Source organism: Labeo rohita, chromosome 19 (assembly GCF_022985175.1).
Source record: "Labeo rohita strain BAU-BD-2019 chromosome 19, IGBB_LRoh.1.0, whole genome shotgun sequence".
In the NCBI taxonomy this organism is placed as follows: domain Eukaryota; kingdom Metazoa; phylum Chordata; class Actinopteri; order Cypriniformes; family Cyprinidae; genus Labeo; species Labeo rohita.
In genome coordinates, this window is record NC_066887.1 from 4884730 (window position 1) to 4908595 (window position 23866).

The 23866-nt window shown below is 35.2% G+C and overlaps 1 protein-coding gene across 2 annotated transcripts; it reads right to left on the reverse strand.

Annotated features, from left to right (window-relative positions):
• Positions 1 to 1191: 1191 nt before the first annotated feature.
• adck5 (aarF domain containing kinase 5) lies at positions 1192 to 22174 on the reverse strand. 2 transcript variants are annotated; one of them, XM_051136295.1, is made up of 15 exons: positions 22020 to 22174; positions 19457 to 19551; positions 16916 to 17065; positions 14822 to 14897; positions 13320 to 13520; positions 9151 to 9291; positions 8795 to 8908; positions 7155 to 7286; positions 6979 to 7062; positions 6823 to 6904; positions 6657 to 6735; positions 6485 to 6576; positions 5049 to 5301; positions 4742 to 4858; positions 1192 to 2218 (listed from the first exon to the last, which is right to left on the reverse strand). In XM_051136295.1, exons 1-15 carry the CDS (start codon positions 22041 to 22043, stop codon positions 2116 to 2118), a joined length of 1743 nt encoding a protein of 580 aa, XP_050992252.1. In that variant the 5' UTR covers positions 22044 to 22174; the 3' UTR covers positions 1192 to 2115. The 2 variants fall into 2 exon arrangements, with proteins under 2 accessions (XP_050992252.1, XP_050992253.1); XM_051136296.1 differs by lacking the exons at positions 19457 to 19551; positions 22020 to 22174 and having other exon boundaries at positions 13320 to 13515; positions 16916 to 17062.
• Positions 22175 to 23866: the final 1692 nt, after the last annotated feature.

Genomic DNA, 23866 nt, shown 5'->3' on the forward strand with positions numbered 1-23866 from the left:
TGCAACAGAAGATCAAGCTTTGACAGATGAAAGGGTTACTCCACCCCAAAATGAAAATTAAATCACTTACCCCCATGTCGTTCCAAACCCGTAAAAGCTTCATTTGTCTTCGGAACACAATTTAAGATATTTTGGATGAAAACCGGGAAGATTTTGACTGTCCCATTGACTGCCAGTAGTGATGGGTTGTTCTGGAACGAGTCGTCTCAGGGAGTGATTCGTTCAGTCGCACATGCGCAACATCCTATTAGGTTCTGTACTGGAATTAGTTCACCTGTTTCGAGTCGTTCGTTCATCTTATGGGGCTGTCACGTGATGAACGAACGACTCGAACCCAAAAACTTGTCAGATAAGACTCACGAGGTGAGGTGAGCTAATCATAGACTAAAGACCCAGGTAAACAATGAATTAATGAATTTCTGTTTCTTATAGCATTATAGTTTTGTCTTGTTTGTAGTGTGATCAACGTTTGTGTAGCAGTAGATGTGTTAGGGAAGTAACAAGTAACATTTTTATTATATTTTGCTAAAATGAACGAAATGACTTGAAAAAAGATTCATTCATTTTGCTGAACGAGACTCGAAGGTCCGAGTCGGTAAAATGATCCGAACTTCCCATCACTAACTGTCAAGGCCCAAAAAAGTATGAAAGGCATGGTTAAAATAGTCCATCTGCCATGAGTGGTTCAATCTGAATTTTATAAAGCGACAAGAATACTTTTTGTACGCAAAGAAAATAAAAATAATGACTTTATTCAACAATTCATCTCATCTGCATCACCGTAACACCATTTTGGAGAATATCCATTGGACGCAAACTGCGTACGCTGTTCTGTGTCAGCTGCGTCACCCAGATACGCGTGACACGGCTGACAGAGAACAGCGTACGCTGTTTGCGTACAGGGGATACTGTCCAAAAGACGAATTGTTGAATAAAGACATTTTTTTTTCTTTGCATACAAAAAGTATTTTCGTCGCTTCATAAAATTCAGATTGAACCACTGATGGCAGATGGACTATTTTGACGACGTCTTTAATACTTTTCTGGGCCATGACAGTGGTATTTACCTGGCAGTCCATGGGACAGTCAAAATCCCCCGGTTTTCATCCAAAATATCTTAAATTGTGTTCCGAAGACGAATTAAGCTTTTACGGGTTTGGAACGACATGGGGGTAAGTGATCAATGGCAAAATTTTGGGATGGAGTAATAAATATAATATGAATATGAGCTCAACGTCAATTATAGAAATCCTAAAAAGGAGGAACCCTGCATATGTCAACAGAAGAAAGTCCGATATTGCACCAGAAGATCAAGCTTGGACAGATTAAACATGAGGTCAAAAGGGAAAAAAAGAAATAATACAGAGAGGAATTGTTCTCAGTAAGATGCATTTACAAAATATATCAGGTGAATTTATTTTTTGCTGACTTTAAGCATTTCTTAAAGTCATGAGCACATCAGTTTGGACTCAGAACAAATAAAACTGATATATAAATGATATATATTCAAAATACATGGCATTGTAGATTATACATCCAATTCTGACCATATTAAGTATATAAATGTTTGACAGGTAAAACCTTTAATTTTCAACTGTGTATCGCCAAAATCCACTTAAATACAAAATAAAATGGCACAATTTTTAAATATATTTAGTAAAGAGGTTTCTGTCATTGCTATTATTCACTGAAATTGCTAAACCCCATGAGGTAAAATGTCTTTAGCATAATTATTATTGTTCTAACTGATTTTTTTTTTTTAAGATTATTGCCACCATGGTCATCGTGAATCATAGTGTTTCAAACTGAGGCCTACAGAACAAACTGTAACTGAATGTAGCTCAGCTTCTTGAATGAAACAAGTCTTTTAAATGCTGGAGTATCATCACTGATAAAAGCTAAATTAAAAAGTGCTCAGCTTCCTGTGAAATGCAGCTCACCAACGCTTATTTCAGAGAAAAGTAACAGGGACAGGGAGAGAGAGGTTGTGTGAGAGGTTCCTGGAAGCTCAGGCTCAAACGAGCGAGTCGTTAAAAGAACGATCAGCACTGAGTGCAAAGCCACAAGAGGAAACCACAGGCTCAGAGGACAGACGACGATGAGGTATGAGGGCCTTCATTTCAGGTACTGATACATGTCCTGGTCCAGAGTGATGAGATTGCAGTAAGACAGCAGCTTGAGGAGAGAGCGAGTGACGCTCATGAGCGCCATCTCTGACCTGGAGGAACACAATCAAGGAGATTAAAAACACCATCTTATGCATATTATGCACAAATTAAAATAGCATGCCTGATTGTTGTTTAATGTTAGTTTAGTCTGCTGTTGAGTGTCACAGCGCCCTATTCTGCAATATGAATTAAATCCAGAATGCAGTCATAAGGATGGGATTTACACAGAAAAATTAAATGGAAAACAAATTACATTTGTTAAATTTGATAAATGCTTAAACTGCATAAGAATTTTTGATAACTTAAATTTCATTTAACCATTATAAAAACACTGAATTTGGGAAACATTAAACCAGGGTTTGTGCAGATACTGTAAAATTAAATGACTTGAAATTTCTGATTTTCAAGGACTTTAAACAGAGACATCACTTATCAAACAATGTCTTCTCTTAAAAAAAGATGAATAGATAAATAAAAATACTAATACTAATACAACTTGTGTCCTCTAAGGTGTAAATGTTTCCAAAGTTCCGATCTGATTAAATGATTTGTGATCCGTGCTCTGAAGTTCTGATCTGAAGTAAAAGATTCACGAACCTGCACCGAAGTTCCAAACTAAATCAAATGATTCACGATCTGCACTCAAGTCGTGATCTGAATAATGACTCGTGAACCATCATTTCAGATGAGGACTCGGATCGCTAATCATTTATTCGCGAAATGATTCATGACCCCGCTCTGAAGTCCTGATCTGAATCAATTGATTCACGATCCGCACCCTGAAGTTTAGATCTGAAGTAAAAGACTCACAAACCTGCTCCGAAGTTTCGATCTGAATCAAATGATTCACAATCTGCTCTCTGAAGTTGTGATCTGAATAATGACTCGTGAATCATCATTTCAGATGAGGACTCAGATCGCAAATCATTTATTTGCAAAATGATTCATGACCCCAATCTGAAGTCCTGATCTGAATCAACTGATTTGCAATATGCAAAGTTCCGATCCGAGTCAAATGATTCGCGAACCCGCACTGAAATCCATATCTGAATCAAATGATTCACGATCCATGCTCTGAAGTTCTGATCTGAAGTAAAAGATTCACGAACCTGCTCCCAAGTTCCGAACTAAATCAAATGATTCACGATCTGCTCTCTGAAGTTGTGATCTGAATAATGACTCGTGAATCATCATTTCAGATGAGGACTCGGATCGCAAATCATTTATTTGCAAAATGATTCATGACCCCAATCTGAAGTCCTGATCTGAATCAACTGATTTGCAATATGCAAAGTTCCGATCCAAATCAAATGATTTGCGAACCCGCACTGAAATCTGGATCTGAATCAACTGATTTGCAATCCATGCTCTGAAGTTTACATCTGAAGTAAAAGATTCACAAACCTGCTCCGAAGTTCCGATCTAAATCAAATGATTCCCATTCTGCTCTCTGAAGTTGTGATCTGAATAATGACTCGTGAACCATCATTTCAGATGAGGACTCAGATCGCAAATCATTTATTCGTGAAATGATTCATAACCCCGCTCTGAAGTCCTGATCTGAATCAAATGATTCACGATCCGTGCTCTGAAGTTTACATCTGAAGTAAAAGATTCACAAACCTGCTCCGAAGTTCTGATCTAAATCAAATGATTTGCGATCTGAATAATGATCATTAATTCACAAAATGATTCATGACCCTGCTCTGAAGTTCCGATCTGAATCAATTGATTTGCGATAAGCGAAGTTTCAATCTGAGTCAAATGATTTGTGAACCCGCATCCACGTCCCGATTAAGGCAAATGATTAGCGATACGCGATTTGAAGTTCCGATCTGAATCAAATGATTTACAATATGCGATCCAACTGAAGTGCTTCGAACTTGTGAATCATTTTGCGAAGCAATGGTTTAACTGATTCGGAATTTGAAAAAGCTCAGTTTTCACTATGTGCTTTTTAAAATCATTACAAACAATGTTGAAATTTGAAAATGACTCTTTTGATTTGATCAGTTTTTTGCTAGTGAATCGCTTGAACTGATTGATCAAAGTCACAAGTTTAAATCAATCAGAGCGATTCCAGCGTAAATGACTCACTCAATTGATTCGCTTCATCTTATCCTCTCTACACATCTTCAGCCATGTTTACACTACATTGTCAGTACTACTACTGGTTTAGATGTTTTTTTAACTGCGTGAAAAGATATGTGCTTACTCAAAAAATTAAATACTTACTTCACAGATACATTGCCTTTCAATAATTATAGCACTTTTCAAGTACCTCTTCAGGAATATTGCTATTTTCAAGGGTTTTCCAGGCCTTAAATTTCAAAAAGTCAAATTCAAGTACTTCAAACACTTTAAGCACCTTGTACAAACCCTGTTAAATGGAAAACAGATTTTTATAGGGCCCTAAAAACTGAATTTTTGTTAAACTTTTGATAAGTTGTTAAATTGCATAAGACTTTTTGATTTAAAAAAAAAATCTGAAAAATTATAATGGAAAAACAATATTTAGGAAGAGATAAAATGGAATTTGGAGGGAAAAAAATGAATGTGATTTGCATCATCACCTTAAAGCGAATTCAAATTTGATGGACTCCCAGAAGGACCAGACCCAACGGAAGACGGACAGTCTGGACAGCATCCTGGTGTCGCTGGCCTGAGTTCTGCCCCATCCCCTCACAGCACTGAAACACACACACAAACACTCAGATGATGAAGGGTGAGCAGCATCAAAACTCTAACGATAAATAGAAACATTTACGCGGGGCAGACATTATTCAACAGTTTTTGAGAATGAACAGAATAGTCAAAAGAATGAAGCCTGTACGAATGTGGTGAAGTGGAATCAGGCACTAGTCGTTTACTGTCTCCTACCTCTTGGCCATGATGAAGTAGCGGTCGACCGGAGCTCCCAGAGTGATGTTGATGCAGCGGACGGTGTTGATGTTCCTGAAGACCAGCAGCATGGGCCGCGGCATCGACTTCAGCACCTGCATGATCTTATCGAAGCGGTTCACGGCCATGTCACGCATGTATGACGTCTCCTCTCGCGTCAGGATGTTACCCAAACCCAGATCCCACATGTTGATCGGCCGCTGCAGCAGCATCTCGCTGAACAGGAAGTATTCTGGGACACACCGATGAGATGATAATATCAAAACAATTGAATTTTCATTTTCTCTGTCTCTTTCTTCTATGAACTATTATTTTGACAGAAGTCACTTTGATCTTTTATTTGATCAAAAATATAGTTAAAAATTATTACAATTTTTTTTATTTTAATACATGTTAAAAAGCAATTTATTTCTGTGATCAAAGCTGAATTTTCAGCATCATTACTCCAGTCTTCAGTGTCACATTTAAGGCGCAAGGCTTATTTTATTTAATTAAAAATATAGAAAATTGTGAAATATTATTTACATTTAAAATAACCTTTTTCTATTGTAAATCATGTTAAAATGTAATTTATTCCTGTGATCAAAGCTGAGTTTTCAGCATCATTACTCCAGTCGGCAATGTCACATGATCCTTTAAAAATCATATCTTATAATTTCAGAAATTATTTTCTAATAAGATAAAACCATGTCTTATTTTTATTAATGTTGAAAAACAGCTGTGCTGCTTAATAGTTTTGTGAAAAAATATTGTACTTTTAAAAGTATAAAAACAAATGTTACACTTTTTTTTTAGAATTATTTGATATTTTGTAATATTATAAATGTATTTACTGTCACTTTTGATCATTTTAATGCATTTTTACCAAATAAAAATGTATATAAACTACAAATACAGCATACATCATATTTAAAATAATTAAAAAATACACTTACACATACTTGGTGAATTAAAGTGTATTAATAAATTTATATGAACTACATAAACAGCATATGTAAACATGCATGCATTTGTGACCCTGAACCACAAAACCAGTCTTAAGTTGCTGGGGTATATTTGTAGCAATAACTAAAATTACATTATTAATGTTATTTTATGCTAAAAATCATTAGGACATTAAGTAAAGATCATGTTCCATGAAGATGTTTTGTAAATTTCCAACTGTAAATATATCAAAACTTCATTTTTGTTTAGTAATATGCATTGCTAAAAACTTAATTTGGACAACTTTGAAGGTGATTTTCTCAATATTTTGATTTTTTGCACCCTCAGATTCCAGATTTTCATATCTAACAAACCACACATCAATGGAAAGCTTATTTATTCAGCTTTAAGATTATGTATATATCTCAATTTCAAAAAACTGACCCTTATGGCTGGTTTGTGTGGGAAACGTGAGAGAAAAGCTGTGTTACCTTTGACCCCGAGCTGATTTGCATACGTCTTCATGCCGGCTTCGTCGCGCAGGATTATGGATCTCCACAGCTGACACAGAGCCGTTCTGTCACTGACAAACACAGAGAGTCTGCTGTCACCGTTTGTTCACGTTGATTTGGTGCTGCCAATGTTTGTTTGTTCCGTTCTCACCTTTTACTGAGGTGTTCATACAGCCCATGATCCAGCAGAACCAGCTCAGCTTTATTATCTGGACCTCTTCTCACCAGCACTGAAATCAGGAGCATTTCACACGGGTGACACTCATGAACAAACATCTGGATCATAATGGAACAAATATGAGAAATGATAATCTCACCATTTCCAGGATGCGGGTCAGCGTGAATAAAACCGGTGTAAAAGATCTGCTCTGCAAATATGCGGATGAGTTTATCAGCTGTCTGAAACACATCATTACGGACATTTAATGGTGTGATTTGTGCCGGTCAGTCATAACAGATGTTATTAAACTCACGTCTTTCAGACTCAGTCCCTGACGCTGAATCTCCTGCACATTGTTGATTTTACATCCGTCACAGAATTCTGCTGTAAGGACCCTCTACATGCACACAAAGTCATGGTTTTTATTCACTTGTGTGTCAAAGATTAAAAAAAAAGGGTTATATGAGTTATATGAAGATTTACTCTTACCTTGCTGGTCAGGTCCCAGAATACTTTGGGTACAACTACAAACTTAAAATGCTTTAGCTCTTCAGCACACCGTTCAGAATTCCTGCCTTCATTCTCAAAATCCAGCTCCTGGGCCAGCGTTCCTTTCAAGTCCTATCAACATCATGGAGAAACAAAGGAAAAAAATATATAATATTGTCTTTTATAACAACAACCAAAATTGAGAAAGACTATGATGGCTGAAAGTTTGGAATAATTAACATTTTTAACGTTTGTGAAAGTCTCACGTTCAACAAGGCTGTGTTAATTTAATACAGTAAAAACAGTAATATTGTGAAATATTATTATAATTTCAAATACATAATTTCTATTTGAATATATGTTAAAATGTAACTTATTTCTATGATGCAAAGCTGAATATTCAGCATCATTACTCCAGTCTTCATTGTCACATGATCCTTCAGAAATCATTCTAATATGCTGATTTGCTGCTCAATAAATATTTCTGATTAGTATCAAAGTTGCAAAGAGTTGCGCAGATTCACATTTTTGTGGAAACTGAAGACTAGAATAATGGATGCTAAAAAAATTCAGCTTTGCATTACAGAAATATATACACACATATACTTGAATAAAATCATACTTATGTATGCACATTTTATAAATAAGAAATACTAGAAAATGCTCATCAAGGCTGCATTCATTTGATCAAAAATACTGAAAAAAGCAGTAATATTGTGAAATATTATTACAATTGAAAATAACAGTTTTCTATGTAAATATACTTTAAATTGTAATTTATTTCTGTGATCAAAGCTGAATTTTCAGCATCTTTACTCCAGTCTTCAGTGTCACATGATTCTTCAGAAATCATTATAATATGCTGATTTGCTGCATAAGAAACATTTCTGATTAGTATCAGTGTTGAAAACAGTTTAGTGGAAACTGAAGACTAGAGTTATGGATACTGAAAAACTAGCTTTGCATTATAGAAATATATATATACACATATACTTGAATAAAATCATACTTATGTATGCACATTTTATATATAAGAAGATTCGAATGCTCATCAAGGCTGCATTTATTAAATCAAAAATACAGACAAAAAACTGTAAAATTGTGAAATATTATTACAATTTAAAATAACAGTTTTCTATTTTAAATTTACTTTTAAATATAACTTATTTCTGTGATCAAAGCTGAATTTTCAGCATCATTACTCCAGTCTTCAGTGTCACATGATCCTTCAGAAATCATTCTTTTTTTTTTAATTAATGTTGGAAACATTTGTGCTGCTTAATATTTTTCTGGAAACTTTTTTCAGATTCTCTGATTAATAAAAAGTTTAAAAAGAACATAATATAAAATATAAATATTTTCTAATCTTTTCTGTTTTTGATCAAATAAATGCAGCTTTGATGAGCATAAGAAACTTCTTTAAAAAACATTTAAAAAAAACTTTAGATCTTTTTCACTCCAAGTGGTCTTGGTTATTACATTACTTATTTGTTAAAGGCTATGCATGTAATTTGTGGTGTGACTTTGTGTTTCAGATAGATTTGTCAGCAATGGCAGATGGAAAGTCTTCATAGAGATATTAGATGAAATCAGTGGCAGATTTCAAGCTGTTTTAAATGCATTATACTTCAAGTACTGACCTGTAAGACCCAGCGGAAACCAAAGCTGGGGTGCATAAACTTCACTACGTCCAGCAAAATCTCTAGAGTCCTGATATCACCATCAAATCGATCCCTGAGATCAATATACTGCACCTGAACACAACACACATCAACACAAATACATTAGTAATCATTAGATTATCACTTCATGCTGTTCATCTATATTGCATGTTTATGCAAACTTTTGCAAAAAATGAATTTAATACAATTTACCATGTAAATACAGTATACTACGCTGGAACATCAAATCAAGTTAAAGCAAATGGCATGAATCAAGTAAAATGCACACAAACTGTGCATTTCTCAACAGTCATGATGTGCAGCCCTAAACACACCTTTACAGCCACAGGTGTCCCATCATGCAACTCGGCCTTGTGTACTTGGGCCAAACTCGCAGCAGCCACAGGCTCATGGTCAAACGTCCTGAAGAGTTTATCTGGGGTAGTGTTAAAGTCCTCCTGGAATAAAGCGTCTACCTAGAACAACACCAGACGAGCCCAGACGAGTTACAAAAAGGTTTGCAGGTTTGTTTCTCATAGACTTTTGAGTCCCTGATCTCTTATATATTATATATAAGAGTTTTATGTGAAAGAAATCAATCGTTTTATTCAACAAGTACACATTAAATACATCAAAAAGTGTCAAATGTCACTCATGATGTTACAAAAGATTTCTATTTCTAATAAATGTTATTCTTTTGAAACTTTTATTCAAAGAAACATGAAAAAAAGCATAATGACTTCCACAAAAATAAGAAGCAGCACAACTTTTTTTAACACTGATAATAATCAGAAATAATGACTTAACATGTAAATTACTCGCGCTTAATGCTTCATTCACGTCTGGTGTGAACACACCATCAGTCTTTGCGCGTTCGCATTGTAAACACTGGGTCTGTAGCGCATCCCAGAGCCTATGGTACACAAGTTTTTGTGCTTAAAAAGTATACAAATTTTTATTTTCCGAAAAAAATGACAGATCGTTTCCGTAGATAAGACCCTTCTTCCTCAGCTGGGATCGTTTAGAGCCCTTTGAAGCTGCATTTAAACTACATTTTGGAAGTTCAAAATCGGGGCATCAAATCAGTCCATTATATGGAGAAAAATCCTGAAATGTTTTCCTCAAAAACCATAATTTCTTTATGACTGAAGACAGAAAGACATGAACATCTTGGATGACAAGGGGGTGAGTAAATTATTTGTGAATTGTTGTTCGGGAAGTGGACTTCTCCTTTAATATACACAATCTCACAGTCTGAAGTGTCTGTCACAGCAAATCAACACACGCTGTCGTGAATAATTAGGCGAAGCGTCTTCTCATAGGATAAGAACACGCAGCCTCATGAATATTTACGAGACACCGACATGTCATCGAAGTACATGTGTGTGTATATATATATTTACACACACACACACACACACACACATTTATTTTATTTGCTTTATTATTCCAATGCCATGAGAACAAAGTATTACGCATTCAAGTCAAATTACAATAGCTGCCAGAGAAAAGGAACAAAGGAAAAGAAAAAAAGGAAAATTACATAAAATTCAACGCTTTCAGAGCATTACATGTTTTCAGTGCTTTTTTGTTTTGGATTGTTCCAAAAGATTTACATACAATGTAAAGTCATTAATAAAATGGGAAAAATTTGGTCTACATTGAGCCCACTTTTTCTTATGTATACGGTATTTTCCTAGCAAAATAAACAATTGTATAATGTGTTGTTCCTTACAATTAAAATTTTCATTTTCTGTATAAAACAGCACATCAGATATACAAATTTCTATCATACAGTTAATATAGAATTCCACATCCTTCCAAAATAATCTTGTATAAATACAATGAAAAAACAGATGCAAAATATAGCTGCAAGCAGCAATTACCAGACTTCGAGCATATAAGGCCTTTGAGGTGCTATAGCTTTAGAGTGTAGTCCAAACCAAAATATATGTCTAATATTTTCTTTTAGTTTTGTTCCCTTATTAAGTGGCCCTGTTATCACTGTCCAAATGCTAATGTTCAACATTTTTTTGAAAATTGTTTATCTAGAGAGTTCAGAGAATTGCACTGCACTGGTTTTATTGATTTTGAGTTAAACACCTAGAACTAGTTCACAAAAGTAGGTTTTTAAAAGAATATTAAATATTTAAAGAACAGTTGGATTGACATTAATGGTCCAAAGTTATTCAGAATGAGGAGATCTATCATATGATATGAAGATTTAGTGTTTGTGTAAATATATGAGCATTTTTTTAGCAATTTGAGGCCATTTACCATAGAAATGCTGTGTTTTTGAAGCCTTTTTAACTGTTATAGCGCCACCTATGGTCCGATCCTCATGAAACTTTGCATGCTTGTTAACAGTCATCTGGCACATGTTTTCACCAATTTTCATAAAGTTTTGAGTTTTTGTTTAGGTTTAATATGCTTTTGGGTATATGTGGCCATGCCTCTTTTCTAAATTACCTTGTAATAGCTAACCAAAGGACAAAATTCAACATTTTTGATAATTATTGATCTAGAGAGTCCAGTGAATATTACTGCAGTGGTTTGATCGAGATCGGGCGAAAAACCTGGGACTAGTTTGCAAAAGTAGGTTTTTAACATAATTGCAAATATTTAATGAATGATTTGACTGACAGCAATGGTTCTTGAGGCAAAGTTGTTCATCATGAGGAGATCTATCAAAAGATATGCATATTGTTTGGATGTGTGAAACACCACGTGATTACAGAGCCATAGAATTCGTTAGCGCCAACTAGTGGCCGATTTCTTTCAAAATTCTTACAGACCTTTAGGGCCATGATTCGAACATGCCCAGTGAGTTTCGTTACGATCGGCCTCTGTTAACCTTGTCTAATAGGTGCTCAAATTTCATTGGTCGATTGTGGCCATGTTTTTTGAGATATGCCAATGTCCTTATAGACCCTTATGGCACATTGGACAGAGACACTGCATACCAATTTTCAAGTTGATTGGACCAACGATTGTGTAGTTATAGTCAGGCTTATAGCTGTGCATTTTTTTATTTGACCAAAGATTGAGCTATTACACATGTGTACCGAGTTTGGTGAAGATATCTCATTCCGTTCAAGAATTATAGCCATTTTAGTAAAAATGGCCCCTCACCTTACAAACATTTTGGCACCCCATTGTGACCTTGAGTCGAAAGTTCAACTTTTTTTGATAATTATTGGCATTCACTGTCCAGGGGACATTTCTGCACTGGTTTGATTCTGTTCGGGCGAAAAACCTAGGACTAGTTCGCAAAAATAGGTTTTGAATTTACTTCAAAATGGCAGAAAAACCAGCCCCCGTAGAGCGAATCTGACCGTCTTGACCCAACGATTCCAAAAATTTAGGAGTTATGAGCATTTTTGCGTTTTCGATCACTGTAGCGCCACCTATAGGCCGATTGGGGCGAGACTTTGTCAGATTCGTTTATCGGGCTGCTCTACCTTCTGGCCAAGTTGCAGCTCTCTAGGCCTTACGGTTTGGTCTGCACGATCAGTTTTAGCGGAGAAAAATTATAATAAAAATCCTTACAACGTCTAAATAGGTCATCGAAGTACTATAGTCCACTGCCACGTCACAAACTGTGACGTCAACACAACGTCGATTTTAAACTCGGAAGATGAAAATAGTGTAAAAAAGCTCAAAATTAACCAGTTTCCTCCAGCAATTAAAATTAACGCATGCTTGTCATCTATGATGTGCAACACAAACACCTCTGCTCAAATCTCAGGAAAAAGTAGTCCAGGGTTTTATGAACCTTCTATCAATTATCATGTCAATTATTGTGTCTTTTAGCCCCAACAGCAGGGGTACTTTTTACCCCAAATACCATACTTTTACATATTCTTTTGTTATTTAAAAACTGTTGCTTTAATTATCTTAAACAAAATCATGAAAATCATGAAGAAGACATTTGTCTCAAAATACATGCATCCATTATAGTGATTTTCATTTGCTACTTAAATATACATTTTAAAAAACATCAAATATTAGATCAAGTAAGCACAGAATCAACTTTGCGCTGCTGCCAGCGATCGCGTCAAGGAGCAGACAAATTTGCACGTGCATCTTGAAAAGCGAATGTCTTACAAAGTTCTACACCATCTAGTGGTTTAGAGGAAAATAATATCAAAGGTGCCCTTAGCCCTGTTGTACCCTACTGTTTTTACTGTGTTTTTAAATCAAATAAATGCAGCTCTGCTGAGCATAAGAGACTTATTTCAAAAACATAAAAGAACCTCAAAACCCAAACATTTTAGTGCTGGTGTTGATATGTATTTATAATTTAGCACATTGAGATTATTGTGACAAAAACATTTACTAACCTGATTTTGTCAAGAATTCAAAACCATATTTTGACTTCTTTTTTCATACCCAAAAATCAAATACTATTTTATATATAATTTTAAATAACACCTTAAAACTAATAACAGGAAGCCAGAGCTCATCTGAATCCTAATGTGCTTGATATGCTTTAGCTGCTCACCTCTTTGTATCTTCTGTTGAGTGCTTTATCCTCCAGCACGTGCAGGGTGCGGATGTACTCTGGAGGTAGTAGATGGTTGAATGCACACAGGCCCTGTCCCAGCTTGATATACAGGCCTCCGTTCTGTATGGCCCCGTCCACCATGCTATCGGCTGCTCTCTGGTGACACGCTGACATGAGCTGCTCGTACTCTGGACTGCTCTGGCGACAAGGACAGAAAGAGATGCTTGGCATGTTTACCGCTCACTTTGCTTTTTACAACAATATTTTGCACTGGATATATTGGATAAGGAAATCCAAGAAAACTTATAGTTCACCCAAAAATGAATGTTCCGTCATCATTTACTCACCCTCACGTCGTTCCAAAACCTGTATGACTTTATTCTGTGGAACATAAAAGAAGATATTTTGAGAAATGCCTGAATGTTTCTATTGTTCATATAATAGAACTCAATGATGACCAAAACTGTTTGGGTACCAATGTTTTTCAAAATATCTTCTTTTGTGTTCAACAGAAGAAAGGCATATAGGTTGGAACAATATGAGAGTGAGTAAATGATGACCGAATTTTCATGTTCAGGAGAACTATCCCTTTACGTTAAAGGGGTCATCGGATGCTAAATTCACTTTTACATGTTGTTTGAACATTAATGTGTGTTGGCAGTGTATGTACACATCTACCCTATAATGATAAAAATCCATGCAGTGGTTTTTAATTAATCTGTAAAAATAATATCCCATTTTTAGATCAAGCCGTTCTCAGATGCCTGTCGTTGTGGCGTCACACCAACAGAGGCCGCTCCCACGATAGGTGATTGACATGAGCGTCTTACCTCAGATCAGCTGTAACAGTCCGACCTCCATGTTTTGATGCCGGAGCAGAGCTTAGACAAGAACTGAGCGATTGAGGTGTTGTGTTGCTGGATGTAATAATGAACATAGTGGTCGTCATTTACTCCCGACATCTGAGCTGCTGAAGATGCAGTGGATTACGTTTGTTTGTGAAGGGAATGCACCTCCCGATCTACATAAATGTGTCTATGTTCACACAAATCATTCATGATCCAGCTTCACTTACAGCAGAAGTGAGTATAAGGGTTTTTTTTATGAATCTTTGCGATCGCCTTTCCTAATAATGTGCTAGTTAGCAAGTTTAGCGGCTAAACGCGGCTAAAGTAAACAGGCTCGTCACTCCACAGAGAGAAGAGAGGGGCGGGGCGAGGAGAGCTCATTAACATTTAAAGCAACCTTGACCAGAATGGGATGATTTTTGCAAAGCTCATTTTGACAAGGTAAAAAGGGTGTAGTTTTACACAACCATTGAGAATTTTTAACCAAAGTATATTAGAGACTTTTCATTAAGACCCTAAAGAATCATATCAACTTGTGGAAAATGGGCATCCGATGACCCCTTTAATTCAATAAAACAATAACAACAACAAAAAAACACTTTTCTCAAATGCACCAAATTAATATACAGTTTTTACATTATAGGGACCTACCTCATCCATGCCTCGCAGAGCAACATTGGACGTCCACCAGTAATCTGCTGATATCATAAGCCCGACGTAGAGTGATCTGATGTAACACAGATATACATTTACAACTTATTTCACCGATTTAATGTTGATGCTAACAGTAGCGAATGCAAAAGTTAACATACAGAGATCAGAGAGTCTGATTGTTGATATAATGTCACACGCAAGCATTCAAAAGGAGTACATAAGATTTTTAAATGTTTTAAATGTTTGCTCACCAAGGCTGCATTTATTTAATACAGTGAAAAACAGTAAAATTGTGTGAAATATTGCTATAAAATAAAACAAATTTTTTGTAATTTAATAATGTAATTTTAAATTAAAAAAATATATATATTCCTGTGATCAAAGCTGAATTTTCAGCATCATTACTCCAGTCTTCAGTGTCACATGATCCTTCAGAAATCATTCTGATATGATTATTTGCTGCTTAAGAAATATTTATAATTATTATCAATGTTGAAAATGCTTTATATTTTCAAGAAACTGTATATAAATAATAGTATTTATTAGAAATATAAATCTTTTGTAACATTACAAATGCCTTTATGGTCACTTTTGATCAATTTAATGCTTCTTTCTGAATGCAAGTATCAATTTCTTTTGAAAAAAAACAAAAAACAAAAACAAAAAGTACTTAAAATGATGCATGTAAAATTGCAATGATTAAAGTGCCCCTATTATGGACTGTCTCTCAAAAGAAAGAGTCAATTCTGAGTTATTTAAAGTCGTTTTTTAAAAAGAATCCCAGGCTGTTTCATGTTGACGTCAACGCGAAACATTAGCATACTGTTGCCACCTGTTGCGCGCACAGACTCGGAAAAACTGTGCTCTGCACTGTGAGGGTAAATCCATTGGTGTACAGTTAGGGTATGTTTTAAAACTCCCATCTCATTTTCTCCTCCAACTTCAAAATCGTCCTACATCGCTGCAGAAGTACCAACTTAGTGTTTACAAAGTGAACGTGCAATGAGGGTCAAAAACTCTTTACAAAAAAAAAAACAAAAAAAAAAAAAAGGTAAAACAGCGACATATAGGACGCTTTTGAAGTTACAAGAGAAAATGAGATGGGAGTTTTTCGACATACCCTAACTGTCATGAACTGAAGTGGACAGAATACGCAATGCACATCCCAGAGCTAGACAAGACAATCATTTGTGGTTAAAAAGTCGACAAATATTTTTTTTTTAAAAGAAAATGACCGATCGTTTCACTAGATAAGACCCTTATTACTCGGCTGGGATCGTTTAGAGCCTTTTGAAGCTGCTTTGAAACTGCATTTTTAACCTTCAATCCGTTGAGCACCACTGAAGTCCACTATATGGAGAAAAATCCTGGAATGTTTTCCTCAAAAACCTTAAAATTTTTTGGGGCTGAAGAAAGAAATACATTAATATCTTGTATGGGAGTGAGTAAAGTATCAGGACATTTTTATTCTGAAAGAATATCCTTAAAAAATTGTTGCTCTCATGTACTCTGTAGCATGCAAAATACATATTTAGTTGCATGTGTTGTGGTTGCTCTGCACAGCTTGTAGGTCTCTGGCTAACAGCAATATCTGTTTGCTCGCAATTTTCTATAAATGTGTCATTGAACAGTGAATGTTTGTCACTGTTATTACTTGGAGTTCTGATAAAGAATAGAGCAGTACATTGCTGTACAAACTGCAGTGCTTTTTTAATAAATTTCTGTGTTGGGCTAACGCATATACCATGGCTGTTTAGGTGTTTAATGTAATGGTGATGGGAGTTCTCTTTCTGTAATGCGCTGCACGCAGTAGACCAATCACAACAGACTGGGTCATCGGACCAATCACTGCAGATTAACGTCCTGCAAAGGAGGGGTTTGGACAAATGAATGGTTGAGCGAATTGTTTGGGAGTCGCTGAGCAAAAAAATAAAAATAAATGCATATTATAAGACAACAAAAGTGTTTTTTGACCTTGCGTGCATGTCAAGCTGTTGTTGGGGACTCCCAACACCAAAATATGAACCTTTCATAACCCATAATAGGGGTGCTTTAAAATTAAATAAATTAGCATTATTAAAGGATCTTCACCTGCAGAAGCGTCCGACTCCCTCAGCCAGTATCTTCATCTTCCTCCTCTCTCTGGGCTCTGAGAGTGCATATCGCACCCCGACCACCAGCGGCACACCCACCGAAACACCAACCAACAACTTCCTAAAGAGCCTGTGACTCTTTACAACTCTAGAGGAACACAACACAATCCCAGCATCACTGTCAATAGACCAATTATAGGTTTGTAAACATTTGGGATGCGTGCGCATCATGGCTGCAGAAAACACTGGAGAGACAGCTTTTACAGCTAGAGAATTACACGGATACGGTACAAAATAGTTAGATTTTTTTTGCGGGCGGTTTAAGTGGCAGTCTATGGAGCCATGGAATAAACAAATAAAAAGAAGGTCAATTTGATTTCAGATTTCAAAATTCTGACTTTGTTCTAATAATCTCGGAATTGCATCTCACAATTCTAATAAGGAAAAAACAACTCGTCATTCTCTCTTTTCTCCTTGGCTCAGAATAGGAATTTATATCCCACACTTCTCGCTTTTGTCCCCTCAGAATTAACATATTTTTGAGTTAAATCAAGTTCTAAAGTCAGAATTAGGAGATTAGAAAAAAAAAGCATTGAAGAATTGTGAGATAAAATAAATAAATGTTATGTAAACTGTTAATAGTAACTGGTTTAAATAATATTTCATGCTTTAACTGTAATACAATACGTCCCCTATGAACAGCATATTATGTAGACCTATTGTGTAAATCAAATTTATGCTTTAAAAGTAGAGTAATCACAGCAGTTTTAATCTATAGTACGTCCGTTTAAAGTCTGCGTTTAGCTTCAAATGGTGTCTTTGACGACCTTACACAAATTATTTGCATTCTGATTTTAACATCAAAAGGCACAATTTTTTCCTCTTAGTCCATCGATTTTTTTCACCCGTTTACCTCCACTTGTTACTAGTGTTTTTCTGCAACCACTGCAAGTGACGGAACTGTGACGTCTACTCCAAATTGGTCTATACTCATTTACTATAATGTAGTACTTGCTTTGTCATATACTCCAGAATGTTTTTGCCTTTAAAAGGATAGTTCACCCAAAAATAAAAATTCTGTCATTAATTACTCACCCTCTTGTCGCTCCAAACCCGTAAGACCTTCGTTCATCTTCAGAACACAAATTAAGATATTTTGGATGAAATCCGAGAGCTCTCTGACCCTGCATAGACAGCAACACAACTGACATGTTCAAGGCCCATGTGACATCAGTGGTTCAACCGTAATGTTATGAAGCTAAGGGAATACTTTTTGTTAGGGCTGTTCGATTCCGAAAATTTTGGAATCGATAGGAATCGATTCCTCACTGTTGTTTGATTCTTTTTTCGGTTCTTGTTTTTTTAGATTGGAGGAACCTAATTTCGCCATGACTACTAAGAAAGTAGACTTATCATAATATGAAGCCTTATTTTTTAAAAAATAAGATGCATTTCAATTGTAATTTTGCTGCATTGCCCATGAAATTAGTCACAGCCCACAGGGCAGCAGTGGACATGCATTTATTCAGCTCAATGATGTTAACTTCAACAGTATGCTGTGCACAAAATTAACAAACTGTACACAAACAAAACCAGAACATTAATAACACTGATATAAGAGCTTGAGGTTTATCTGTCAATCAGATGCGCTCACGGCCACTGTGCTCTCGATGTTTTCTTTCAGAATTATCATTGGCTGATAGAAAAGTTAAGATAAGCATTTTTTTTAGAGATGGAAATAGGATCAATACCCTCCAGTACGTCATGATGTATTCTGTCATGCAGCGCTCAAAACTGGGAACAGTATAAGCCAGTTCCACCGTAAAATAACTTTTGAATCGTTTTTGAACTAGTTCATTACGAACATTTTCGTGGAAACGAATCAGACTTCTAATCACTATTAGCAAGCAAGAGGCAAATTAATGGATGCTAAATGGAAGGGTGTATCCTCAAGCTCAGACGAGCTCAGTACTGACTCTTTTCATTAAGTTTATTTTCATGAATCGTCGTTCAGCGAGAGATATGCAGCCTTCGTATGACGCAGCCGTTCGTTTGAAAGGCGCACATAGAAACGCTTTGAATGGGGAGTCGATTCCCTTTGATGGGATCGATTCCAACCTTTGGAATCGACTCTCGATTCCCAACGCCTCGGAATCGAGGAATCAATTTTTTTGGAATCGATTCCCAGCCCTACTTTTTGTGCACATGCATCATGGTACTCTCGTGAACGCACATCGAAGACTGTCGTTATTTTTGTTTTCTTTGAGCATAAAAAGTTCTCTTGTAGCTTCATAACATACCACTGATGCCACATGGACTATTTTAACAATGTCCTTACTACCTTTTTGGGCCTCGTACGTGTCTGTCTATACAGGGTCAGAAATCTCTTGGATTTCATCAAAAATATCTCAGTTTGTGTTCTGAAGATGAATGAAGGTCTTACGGGTTGACATGAGGGTGAGCAATTAATGACAGAATTGTCATTTTTGAGTGAACTATCCCTTTAAGTCAGACCCCTGAAAAAACACATGAAACCCACCTGTGTGAGGAGAAGAACTTCTGGTCGAGTACTTGGAAACCTATGAGCCGAGGATGCCGTCGTAACAGAGACATATGACGCCGACACAACCTTAACTGAAGACAAAGAAAATAACCTCACTTTAGTTCAATGTGTTTAATGTTGAGAGTTTCTTTTAGCATCTAAAATCATTATAAACCAGGCAAACGTTGTAAAAATAACTCTGATCTGTGAGGTGTGTTTTCATTGACTACAACACCAGACACTCCCATCAAGGCCGTGTGGGAAATGTGAAGAAGTGGAGGATGTTTATAGAAGCAGGGAACAAAATGTCTTGTCTCAGACGGCTTGATTTGTGGACAGGTCAGGGATGTGCTCCAGTTTAAAGGTCTCTATAGAGTATGATAAACAACAGCCCATCAGCAGCCCCTCATCCTAGATAAACCACCGACTACACACGACTACACAAGTGCAAAGAGCCAAAGTCCAAAACAGAAAGCTTCGGTCCTAAAAAGAGACTTGAAACATCAGTTCCCTTCCAAAAATTTTTCAGATAACAACAGTTCCAGCCAAAATACTATAGTAACCCTAACAAAAAGTACTGTGCCATGGTATCAGAATGGTAGTAAATGAACTAAAACACATTTATTTTCAGGACCGGGTGGGTGGAAAATGACCATAATCATGCACCACATACATGGTAATAATCCACTCTGAGGTACACCACAGTATTACAGTAACACATATCAAAAATATGCAGAATTGTTATGGCACATACAAAAGAAAAAACATGGTACTTTTTTTTGTTGGTGCAGCAGTGGTTCTCAATCTTTTTGACTCCAAGGTCCCGTATTGTCCACGACAAAATACCACAATTTCCTAGTTGTTCATGATTTACTGCATAAGAATAAAGGGTAAGGACTTGAAAAATATTTTAATTACAGTTTCTAAACAACAAAAAGAAATCCCGCACACTACAGAAATATGCAAAAAGTATCAAAAACATCATAAATAAACGTTTTGATACTCTTTGCATATTTCGGTAATGTGCGGGATTTGTTTTAGTTGTTTAGTTTTGACCTTTTTTTGTCTGTGATTCTAACGCACCTGCAGACTGCCGTCAGGTGTGCGGAGATTAATTGTTTATGACAATTTCTAAAAATATTTTAGAGCTTATATACACTGCCGTTCAAAAATTTAGGATCAGTAAGATTTTTAATGTTTTTTTTATTTTTTTTTTTTAAAGTCTCTTATGCTCATCTAAGCTCAATTTATTTGATCAGAAAAAAACAGTAATATTGTGAAATATTATTTCAATTTAAAATAGGGGTTTTCTATTTTAATATACTTAAAAATATAATTTATTCCTGTGAAGCAAAGCTGAATTTTCAGCATCATTACTCCAGTCTTCAGTGTCACATGATCCTTAAGAAATCATTCTGATATGCTGATTTATTATCAATGTTGGAAACAGCTGTGCTGTTAATATTTTTTTGGAACCTGTAATTCTTTCTCAGGATTCTTTTATGAATAAAAACACTGTTTATTCAAAATAAACATCTTTTCTAAATATATAAGTCTCTGTCTTAATTTTGTTTAAATCAATTTAACACATTCTTGCTTGATTAAAGTACTGATTTCTTTTAAACAAGAAAAAAAGAACTGACCCCCCCAAATTACTGACCCCAAACTTTGAACGGTAGTGAAAATTGCCACTAAAGATTTTTATTTTAAATCAAAGAATACTAAAAAAAGTATCACAGGTTTCAAAAATAATATTAAGGAGCAGAACAGTTTTCAACGTTGATAATAAATCCGCATATCAGAATGATTTGTTTCAGAATGCTGAAAATCACAGGAATAAATTATATTTTAACTTATATTCACATAGAAACCTGTTATTTTTAAATTGCAATAATATTTCACAATTTGACTATATTCTCTGTATTTTTAATCAAATAAACAGCCGTGATAAGCAGAAAATACTTTTTTAAAAACATTAAACTTTTGAACGACATTGTGCATGTTGTGAAAACCCTGGTTTTATCCAACCAATCAAACCCTGTGGGTCCTGGTGCCCTGGTTGCAGTCATTTGTCACCATTATTATTTTTATTAAAGCAAAACTTGTCAGCATGTCATCATAATAAGGATTCTGTAAGCCTTTTTGCATTGTTTTAAAGAGAGTGTTACAACAGTAAGTACAGTTACTATTGCTACCATGGTTATGTTTTGTAAGTGTGCTGCTGGTTACAATCTAGTTATCAGGAAGTGCTAGACTGTAAACCAGGTAACGTTAGTCTTTCTATTCTTAGAGTTGGATATAACAATCAGTTCAGTTTGGGATTTAAAGCTTAGAGTAATCAAGGCATGCTCTGACATTTCCTCTGGCCTTGACTGCTCTGATTCAGGATCCAAACTGGATATTGACACGGAATATATTCTGCATTTAAATGCCTCTCTAATAAGTCCTGAAGTGTGAAACAGAAATACAGTGACCTTTCATAAAGCACCTGCATCGTAGGTTTACTAATCGACCGATCCGCGGAAATACAGCAGCAGAAGTGAGCGGTTAATGTCCTTACCGATCTGAACGTCTCTGCCGCCATGTGTCCGGTTAGTTCGGGCTGACAATCGCATGAGTGACTCGCTACGGTCCTCACTCGCAGACACGGACACTTCTTCCTCGCGCTTCAAGATCACGCACGCGTGTGCTTTCATTGGACGGTCTGTTGTGACATCGTCAGTCACGTGACAGTGGCCAGACGCGACCTTCAGACCTTGTGCCCCCCCTCTAACATATCCAAATATTACAGCACTGTGATTTCGGGAAAAAAACTTGGGCAGTCGAATTCAATAAATAACTAAATAATAAAATAATATACAGAAAGCAAGGGATACATAAAAATATTTTTACGTAAAAGTGTGTGACTTTAATTAAAGGGACAGTACATGTTTACAACGGAGTCCGAATTATATAATTAATGAATAAATACGTAAACAAACATTAATAAATGTAAAAATAATAAAAAATGCATACAAACATACATACATAAACGTGAACTAAAATACACTTAAAATTAAAACTAAAATGTAAAAATTTATTTGCATAGAGATTTTTTTTTACTCTGCTGTTCTCCCTACAGTGTTTTAGAATAGCACTCATTTTTGGATAATCACACAATTGTGCAAATTGGCAACTCCACTGTATTTTTTCTTGTAAGAGTGGGCGTCGCCATTTGTACACTTTATGGGTGTGGCTTCCAGTCTCATTGGCGTCCAGCTATTTTTTGCTGTACAAAACAACTCGTTTTGCTGCTGGATGTTGCAAATTAGTAGTGCTGTCAAACGATCATGATTGATTGCATTTTTGGTTTACATAATATATGTATATTTATTATGCATATATATAAATACACACATGCATGTATAGATTTAAGAAAAATATGTTATGTTTATATATTAAATACATATATATATATTAGAATATTATTTGAATATAAATAAAAACAGGTAAATACATGCAAATATTTTCAAAATCTATATAATTTATATAAACATAATAAATACACAGAGTATACACACGTTATATGTAAACAAAAACTTTTATTTTGGATGCGATTAATTGCAATTAATCGTTTGTTAGCACTACAAATTAGTGTGTTTTACCACATTATTTACAGCTCGTTTTGCTGCTAGATATTGCAAATTAGTAGTGCTGTCAAACGATTAACCCTGATTAATTTAATCCAAAATAAAAGTTTTTGTTTACATAATATATGTGTGTGTACTGTGTATATTTATTATGTATATATAAATACAAACAGATGGATGTATATATTTCAGAAAAATATGTTATGTTTACATATTTGTATGTAATATCAATTATACGAATATAAATACATGTAAATATTTCAAAACATACACTGTATGTGTGTGTATTTATATATACATAAATATAATGTATACATTCATATATTATAAAAACATATATAGTAACATAACTTTTTTATTTTGGATGAGATTAATTGCAATTAATCGCTTGTTAGCACTACAAATTAGTGTGTTTTACCACATTATTTACAGCTCGTTTTGCTGCTAGATACTGCAAATTAGTAGTGCTGTCAAACGATTAACCCTGATTAATTTAATCCAAAATAAACGTTTTTGTTCACATAATATATGTGTGTGTACTGTGTATATTTATTATGTATATATAAATACAAACAGATGCATATGTATATTTAAGAAAAATGTTATTTTTACATATTTGTATATAATATCAATTATATGAATATAAATACATGTAAATATTTCAAAAAATACACTGTATGTGTGTGCATTTATATATACATAAATATAATGTATGCATACATATATTATAAAAACATATATAGTAACATAACTTTTTTATTTTGGATGAGATTAATTG

Excerpts from the sequence above, each read along its gene's own strand:
- adck5 (XM_051136295.1), bottom strand. The coding sequence starts at position 22,043 with ATGGCGGCAGAGACGTTCAGATCG. Across the intron at positions 19,552-22,019 it reads CGGCAGAGACGTTCAGATCG|TTAAGGTTGTGTCGGCGTCA; the intron begins GTAAGGACATTA and ends CTTTGTCTTCAG. Across the intron at positions 6,577-6,656 it reads TATGAACACCTCAGTAAAAG|TGACAGAACGGCTCTGTGTC; the intron begins GTGAGAACGGAA and ends TGTGTTTGTCAG.